The sequence below is a fragment of the Sardina pilchardus genome, chromosome 19 (genome assembly GCF_963854185.1).
Source record: "Sardina pilchardus chromosome 19, fSarPil1.1, whole genome shotgun sequence".
Taxonomy (NCBI): Eukaryota; Metazoa; Chordata; class Actinopteri; order Clupeiformes; family Clupeidae; genus Sardina; species Sardina pilchardus.
The window spans coordinates 7,624,607-7,633,815 of NC_085012.1; the positions used below are offsets into that span (position 1 = coordinate 7,624,607).

Below are 9,209 nucleotides of genomic sequence, written 5' to 3' on the forward strand. Positions count from 1 at the left end.
TGAGGTGTACAGGTATTGCTTTCTGGTTGCACTTCACATAGCCGCTAAATCTCGACCCCCTTTTCCATGTGCTCAGAGCACGCGCTCGGCGGAACATTCTGCATACAGTCAGATACAGTCGTGACGTCACGGGGTTTGCAGCGCTTCCATTGCGAGGTAGCTGGAGAAAACAGTGCCACAGAAATGGATACATACGCGTACAAAATGAAGACGCAAGGTCTAGAGTATTGGTGTTTGCGTTTGAGTACAGAATACCTGTATAATGGCAGTAATAGTGACTAGTTTGGTGGGTTTGCCGAATGTGCTGCTCATTTTGATGAAAATCGAGGAGCGACATTGCAAAGGGGAGGTGGTTGCACTAGCAGTGATTTACCACGGCAGTGTGGTTGAAAATGAAATCGGTGCATTCTTCACGTTGTTCCTCCACCCTCATACTATAATAAGATAAACGGACTTTTTTTTATGAAATATTAGGAGGGTAGAAACCCCGTCAGAAACATCATTACTGACATATTAATCTATGGTGTCGTATGTCTACAGTGTGGGTGCGGAGGGTGTGGTTGGCAGATGTAGTCCACACACTAGACATGGTAATTCATCTTCCATTAACAAGATGATGATACACGTAGCAGGGGGTATAATGTAAATAAACCTGCACCAGACTTTAGGAGATTAGATAGACCCCAGGGCACCGGTTGGTTCACTTTCAAAGTGGACGCACTCTTGTGCATCTTACAAGGCAGGGTATATGAGTGTGTACAGCCGAGATTTATCTGGTCTGCCAAATTGCTCTCTAACTCATTCTAATTAGAGATAGAGAAGAGATGTTTAAACATGTAGGCCGACCTCACTGGGACCACTGACTGTATATAGACAATGACTGAGACTAGACACTTAATGCTGTTCTTGAGACATGCTACTAGCTGTCTGGAAGATGATATTGAACTAGTTAGATGTTAAACTACAGCAACTTAAGTTCATTTGAATCATACCTTACGTCTCCTGCAGTGTACAGCGGGGACCATGTTGAATTTTACCTAGCCTGACGTACCAGCTAAAGTTAGGCTGCATGATGTCAAGGTTTTTTTTTAATTTTGCTGCACTCAAATCTGGTATGCAGCGGACACTTTCAGTATAACTGCTGTCACTGTCAGTGCATCTTCAAGCATCGTGTTCCTTTGTAGAGCCTATGTGGGGTTCAGATCATCCAAGGCCACTATGTTTTCATGGAGTTGTTGGATTGTAACTCATCGGAAGTAATACAAGAATCAGGCAACAGGAATCAGTTGTAAGAGAAATGTATTTGATTTTTGAACATGTAAATAACAGTGAAACAAAATTTGAACACTCACACGATCAAGACCAAAAAAAATACACTTCTTATGAAATATTAAATTCGTTATATACAAAAAAAAATACAAAACTGAGTATTTATTTCAAGGTCTACACAATTAGCAGCCTTATTTTTTTTATATTTTATTAATAAAAATAAAGACTTAAATACAAATTATTAAATTTTGCCACTTTTAAAACTGTGTGGCAGTTGAACATGTAAATTAGACAAGATTAAAAAAAATTGCATTTGCATGCAACGACAACTATACAGAGCAACAGTCTTGCATAAAAAAAGCAGAACATTTAAATGTCTTTTGTTTTGATATTTCCTCAGGTCAGACTTCATACATGAGAGTTCCGTAGCTGTTCCAGCCTTAGTCTCAACTGTTCACTTTTCCTCCTCAGCTGTTCCTTAAGTGACAGGAGCCTCTGCTCATCTGACTGCATGCTGAAGATGCATTCTGTGGCCTTCTTCAGGATCACCACCTTGGCGGCCTTCTCGTTGTTGGCTACCTCAGGGATCTCGTCCCGCAGAGCGAAAAAGCTCATCTTGAGTTCGTTGCGCCGCTGGCGCTCCAGCACGTTGTGAGTCCTGCGCTTGTCGTTGTCCTCAGAGTCTGACGTCCGTGGACTCGAGCACTTGCGGCTGCCACCCGACTGCCTCCCGGGACGGCTGCTGCTGCTGTTGCTGGCGGCGACGGGCTCCAGGCGCAAGCGCTTGACGGCGGGCTGCTCGTGACGGGTGGAGGGCGGGGCAGCGTAGTTGTGCTGATGGGTGGAGACATGGCACCGCTTGAGCACCAGGGGGCTGTGCTGGCGCAAGTTTGAGGGGTCAGAGTCGCTCCGCCTCACACCTTGCCTCCTCTCCACGGTCACTACATCAATCTCCTCCTCTTCCTCATCATCTTCCTCATCATCATCATCGTCATCTTCCTCCTCATCATCGTCCTCGTCCTCATCCTCTGCAAGGGCAAAAATGAATAAATATAAGTTTTCAATACTGTGAATAGAATCAACAATGACAAACACAAATGCAAAAAAAAAAAAAGAAAAAGAAAAAAGAGGCTGGGAAAGGAAATGGAAGAGTTAAACTGAGTGCCTCTTTACACTTCTGTTAGGGGAAGAAAAAAAAATCTCTGCATTCCAGTCCCCGCCCCCTTTCTTCGTCAGCTGATGTTTGAACACCGCAGTGTTACAGTCTAGCCTACAGTTCATGCCTGTCTAGAGGCTGGAATATAGCAGTGGATCGGGATGGGGAGGGGGGCGAAGGGGCGGGGGAGTTGCTTATGCAACTACCACTGGTAGGCTACGGATCATCTAGTGCAAATTTTCACGCTTTCCACCCTTGACATCAAGGGCACCCGTGACTGATATCACCCCCGTTTCTCAATGGAGAGATTATCTTGCACAGTGCATAGATTCTAATGTCAACTGGAAACCATTTTTGAACCCCCCTCAAAGAGGGACCGTCAATCAAGATATGCACGGTCAATGTGAATTATTTTGATACCATTTCGATGCCATTTAAGGGAAACATGCTTTCAACAAAAAAAATACTAAAATGTAAAATATGAGCAAATTCAAAAGAACAGAAACGTACCTGAATCACTACCGCTGCTACTACCGCTGTTGGGAGGAGTTTCCATTGACAAAATAGTCAACTGTGTCACCTTGCTGGGTTTGGGATTTTCGGCCAAGGGATAAGGAAAGACCACCGAAGGATCGATGCATTCCGAAGCAGAAGTGTTGAGGTCTTGCAAATAGTTCGCATTCAACCGGCTGCTATCCGTGCTGTCGGTTGATGAAGATTCTCTCCGAGCAGCCTGGAGCGATGCAAGTCTTTCAGATACCACTTTCTCCAACTTGGCTGCAGCGGAAAAGCCGCTCCACATGCAGTCCTGGATAATGATAGACTTGGAGCTGTCTGCGTCGCAGATAAAACTCTGGTTGACAACGTCGTCCCCTAGAAACTCTGACACCATCTCTAGCTGGTCTGCTGTTGAGGGGTAGAGATTGGAGAGTGAGGGTCGTCGGCTTGGTGACAGAGGCGGAGTGGGCAGCAGTTCGAATTTCTTCCAAATGTCCTCACTTGGAGCGGGCGGTTGGAGCTGTCCTTGTTGCTGGTGATAGAAATCCTCATCGTCGTTTTCAAAATAGAAGTACGGCTGAACCATGTCATATTCGTAGTCGTAGTTTTTACTCGCCAAACTTGAATTCAGCGGCATGTTGGCGACCTAGAAGATACAAAAAACACATTAAATTGACGTCGGCCAGTTGCAACAGCATCACCATCTATTTGCATAAAAGTAACGTTAAGTTAACGTTACCCCGTGTCTCTGCGGAGTGTATCTGTGGAGTTTGTAAGGAAAACCCTACATGCGCAATATTTCCAATTACCGTTACTATCTCCAGGCTTTCACTGTTGGTTCATGACCATGGAGATCGATAATCATCTAAATCTTTATTTAAGTGTCACATACAATGGAAGTCGTCTATTGCTAGAGCAGTCGTCCACAAAACAGACTTGCAAGCAGGAGAGCAGCTGACAGCAAAAGCAAACGAACTACAGCTACAACAGCCGGTGTCTCGTGTTGCTAATGGACATTTAAACGAAGCATGTTTGGGGAAATGCATGCAATGGGCCGAATAAAAATAGGATATTTAACAAGCGTAACATTAACGTCTTTTAGAAACTTAAACATTTCACGAGTATGCTAATTCTCGGTTAAAAAGCATGCTATTTTGTTTGGATTTCGTTGCGCTACTGATAGACGAAAGCGTATCAAACCAAAATCCTTACCGTGTGTTCAACGGAGGCAATAAGGGAAAATGTTCCGTTTGCGTTGAAAATGGTAATGCTGCCAAAAATACGCACTTTCAGTAAGTAATATCCAGAGAGAAATAGTTCCTGCCAGCATAGGTGGCAACAAAAATCTCTGCGACTTTTTCGAAGCAAGCAGCAGCTGAGTCCACAGAATGTTCGCACCCCAGGCTTGCTACTCGAAATGAAGTGTAGACTGTCATTTGGCGCATGAATAAGTCCAGTGTGTTGTTGTATTACTCCGCCCCTGTATTTTCCCGCCAAAGCGTTCTGGCGGTGTGTCAGTGGGCTATGACGGGACTATTTCCTATGGAATATAGCGGATGCACATACGACCAAGACCATTTCAGGAGGAGGGGTTGTAGAATTTTTACTCACGACACACACGACGTGTTCATCAGGTAAAAGAGGGGTGCCATTCGATGGGCATGCGTTTACTGTGTGATCAGCGTAAACCGGTATGCACAAATGTACAAGTATTGTTATGCAGCAGCTTGCATGTTAGTCCTCTCAAAAGCTCTCAAATTAATGCCGTTTTACAACACAATATTCAGTTATAATTGCATTGGAACGTAGTACTTAAAACATATCAGCAAGCTTTATTTAATAGAATAATGAAATGCAAATATAACCATTCCCTTCTCCAAGTCAAGTTCAATAGGCTACTGTATGCGTTCCATCTTGGCTACATCTGATTTGTGTACTTGGATTAATTACCTCCAGTCGAGCGTTACCTGTAGTCTGTCATGTTAATGAACATATTCAATCTCTATAGTCATTATTTTGTCTAAATATGTGTGATAACCACGGATGCAACCCTGAGTTGCACCCCGAATTGCTGCAGACCATACCGTGGGAACCCATTTGCAAGACCCATCGAATGTAACAATTTGTATCAGTAACATATAAACAGCAGCACTGTTGGAGTGGGTGGTATTTTCTCATGCTCCCGTTTGATGCTGTCTTGTAGCCTACATCTGTGATCAACACTGAGGTGCATGGTGGGTGTGACAGGTAGAAGGCTGCAGTAGCCTACACTTTTGCAAGTAGCCTACCTGGGTGGAACACTTGGAGTAGACACGATGCACCATCTTTCATCTAATTAATCATCGGGCAGCGGTCCAGCTTAAGAAAAAGTGAGGAACTGCTGGAACTTTATAGATGATTTTGCTCATGATAATTGGTGATGTAGCCTGGAGAACACAGTTGTGCTTAACACGACTCGTTTCAAAAAGGGGAAACATTTCACAATTGTAAAAGTATTGCACACACTACTCATGCAAATTCACAATGCACACTATGACACAAATGATATGCAAATTCACAATGCACACTAGATCTACTTTTTAAAAAAACTCACAATCAATGCACGATGTTCGTCTTTACAAAAACGCATAGCCTCACGCACAGTGAGCCGGTCAGGCCAATACAATTACAAAATTAATATCAGTAGGCTATTAACCCAAACACACGTTTTCACTCGTTTATTCATTCATTGAAACCCCAGGCCAATGACTAGAATAGCCACCTGTTAAAGAGTTCTAAAGCCGGACGTAATCATGCTTCAAGCAGTCGTCTACCATTTCGCCTCCACGGTCAGACAAAACTGCAATAATAGGGATATTGCGCCATCTACTGTTTGGTCCAGCCCATAGGGTGGTGTTGCCGACCTTGAATGTGTTTGAGGTTATTTTAAGGTCAATATTCGTTTGAAAGGATGAAAATCACCCTGTTTTCCACAACTTGTGACTGAAATATTTCTTTTTTTGTTTTGTTTTGTTTTCTTGTGTTCAGAGACATGTATTTAGAGACATTGTTGACCTGGTTGATGCACCTGCTAGGCCTGCTTCACATAATTAGTAGCCTATGTCCCCCCCCCCCCCCCCCCCTTAGTTTGATCAAAATTAATCAGTTAAAGTTCCAAAATTAAGTATTAATTAACTATGCTGAGAAAGAGCAAATATTTGGTCCAAGATCAGGAAGGTGACTTGGACATTACTTGAGAAGGCAAAGCCAGAGCCAATAGCCGACGAAACACTTGACAGATCTGAGCTAATGCAGTAGAAGACCGACTTTGTTTGTGAGAGTGAAATGGCTTGCTGCTCTCTCTCTCTCTCTCTCTCTCTCTCTCTGAACCACTGCAGTACCCCAATATTATTATAATGACTGAGGACATTCATTCCAGCAGACCAGTCGATACTTGAGTTGTTCCCTGGGACTTGTTGCTCAGGGCTTGTTCCATTACATGCACTGTTCAGCAATGTCATCATCTCTATTGGCATTAAAATAGTTATCTTTTGATCATGCACCTGACCACACCTATCTTTTTCATTGACAAACCCATGGTTGCGCAATCTGCATTTGACAATTTGTGAAACTAAACTCAAGCGCTTGGCAAAAAAAGATTGTCACTGCATTGGGTGTAAGACCGTGAACAAGACTTCAATGTGCAGGGTGGAAGATAGGGCCCAACTGCCAATCAACAGCCTCTCCTGTCCTCCTGCAGCAATAGACCTCTGAAGTTCGCCTACAAAAAAGCTACCATCTTTGCTCAAATAAGCTCCGGTATCTTGAGATTTTTTATATGGGAAAATAACATGGGGATTTTCAATTTTCGCACCTTAAACGAAGAAATTGGAAATGCAGACCTTTTGCACTACTAAGTTTTGTCCTCTGCCTTCGAGTGAATACTGTGATCTTCGGTAGGTGAAGATGGCAGTGGCACACTTTGATCTTTGCTACCCCAGAGCTACAATGCAACTTGCCATTGGCAGTTAGCTTCAATTAAGATCTTGGGAAGATGTTATCCAGGATTTTGCTATAGGGGACAGTGTCCAGAATGTTGCTATCAGAATCTAAAGTAGTGAAATTTCACCAGAGTGAGTTGAAACGGAGCAAAAATCAAGGATTTTTGAGAGGACCATGTGAAGGGTTTTCTTCGATTGTATCACATGGGAAATAAAGTGGCTCAGACTGACCCATACTGTAGGCCCCTCGGCGCATACAGTAGACCTCTGAAATTCGCCTACAAAAAAGAACCAAAGCTGCCATCTTTGCCCATATAAGGAGATCCGGGTGTTAATTGAAGTTGCTAGTTTTCCATCTTAATATCAGAAGAGCCACTCGAGGGCAGAGAACAAAAGTATGTTGAGCTAAACGTGCATTTCAGACTTCTTCCTCCCCGCGAGAGTTTGACAGGTGCGATAATTAAAAAAACAACAACAACAACAAAAAATGTTTTTTTCCCATATAGGAAAAATTGCAATGCCCCTCATTCAAGCTTTACTCAAAATACTATATTTCAAGAACCTTTCCCAAATCTTGTCAAAGTCTGCAGTGTAAGGTATAGGCTTAAGGCGAACTTCAGAGGTCTTTTTGTTCTAGGAGTGTGTGTTGTTGATTGAAATGGTGCTAACAGTCTCATTGATTGAAAGCAACATTGGGGGGACCAAATGTCCCACAAATATATGCTTATGTGTTTTCTTTTAAAAATAAGTATTGGTGTTCCATAGTGACTCCTGCTATTTCCCTTTGAGTGGTATTCTATCTAATGCCCTTGTTTAGCAAGTTGTATTTTTATGTAATAGGCCTATGACCTCAATATGATTGTAACAGTAAACCAATGGCTATGCATGACTCTTTTAAACTGGATAAGTCCTTATTTCCTCTTTGCATGGCATGGTTTGCATACTGTACCATGCCATCACTGCCCAATAGACCTCTGAAGTTCGCTGACAAAAAGGATCCAAAGCTTTGCCCATATAAGGAGATCCAGGTGTTAATTGAAGCTAACTATGGCAAGTTGCATTGATAGCTCTGGGGTAGCAAAGATCAAAGAGTGCTGCCTTCACCTAGATCACAGTATCCACTCGAAGGCAGAGGACAAAACGTTGTACTGTAGTTCAAAACGTATGCATTTCCAATTTCTTCATCCCCGAGAGAGCAGGTGCGATACTTGAAAATCATGTTATTTTCCCATACGAAATATCTCAAGATACCGGATCTCCTTATTTGGGCAAAGATGGTGGCTTTTTTTATAGGCAAACTTCAGAGGTCTATGGGCATCTTCATGTGCGCTCTCTCTTCATCTCTGCTACTCTAAATGCATCAAAGGGAAAACATTTAAAATATTATATATATACTTTTTTTGATCCCGTGAGGGAAATTCAATAAAAAGGTTCTTGCATAAGGAATGGACAACATTATTTTGCCGATCTACTTCATCTTTCCCTATACATGTTGTTCCTTTATGCAATTAAGGACTCATTTGGTACATTTAATCATTTGTCTCTGCAAAATTCTTGACGTAGATGTTAAGACACATGCAGGGAATTATCCATGTATCACACGCTACCTGTATGAAAACATTTACTGACATGGGACCTGCCAATCACATTTTCCAAGGCTTCCCAGTGTGTGTGTGTGTGTGTGTGTGTGTTATGACAGAAACAATGTCATGCCATTCAAAACACAGAGTTATTGGACAGAAAATGCAGAACATCTGCTATAGACTAACCTTATAGGAAAAATTACAGCCCAAATGATAAAAGGAAGGCTCTGCTCCTTTGGTCGACAACAATTCTCAAACACAAGTTCGCTTGCAGTGACTACCATGATTTGCTGATGAGCGACAGGTGTGTGCAGCCGTGGCCTACTGCATAGGGCTTCGAATTTGTAACCGGAGGGTTGCCTGTTCGATTCCCAACCAATCCACGGCTGAAGTGCCCTTGAGCAAGGCAACCCCTCACTACTCCCCGAGTGCCGCTGCTGTATGAAGGCAGCCGGGGTTAGTGTGGTCAGTGCTTCACCTCACTGTGTGTTCACTGTGTGCTGTGTGTGTTCACTAATTCACGGATAAATGCAGAGACCAAATTCCTTGTATACGGAAGTATACATGGCCAATAAGCCTGATTTGATTTAATTTGATAAACAGATACTATTCCAATTGCCAGATCGGGCTGGATTTACCCAGTCTGTTACTTCTATCCCTGCTAATTTTTGCTGTATGTAGGCCTACTGTATTCTAGTTTGCCATTGCCTAATTTACCAACAT

At 42.8% G+C, this 9,209-nt stretch overlaps 1 protein-coding gene across 1 annotated transcript; it reads right to left on the reverse strand.

Moving 5' to 3' along the window:
- Positions 1 to 1,282: 1,282 nt before the first annotated feature.
- myca (MYC proto-oncogene, bHLH transcription factor a) lies at positions 1,283 to 4,353 on the reverse strand. The gene is made up of 3 exons (XM_062521244.1): positions 4,136 to 4,353; positions 2,936 to 3,569; positions 1,283 to 2,297 (listed from the first exon to the last, which is right to left on the reverse strand). Exons 2-3 carry the CDS (start codon positions 3,558 to 3,560, stop codon positions 1,678 to 1,680), a joined length of 1,245 nt encoding a protein of 414 aa, XP_062377228.1. The 5' UTR covers positions 3,561 to 3,569; positions 4,136 to 4,353; the 3' UTR covers positions 1,283 to 1,677.
- Positions 4,354 to 9,209: the final 4,856 nt, after the last annotated feature.

Coding starts and splice junctions, on each gene's coding strand:
- myca (XM_062521244.1), bottom strand. CDS start 3,560: ATGCCGCTGAATTCAAGTTTGGCGAGTAAAAACTACGACTACGAATAT. Junction 2,298..2,935: donor TAGCAGCGGTAGTGATTCAG/GTACGTTTCTGT, acceptor TTGCCCTTGCAG/AGGATGAGGACGAGGACGAT.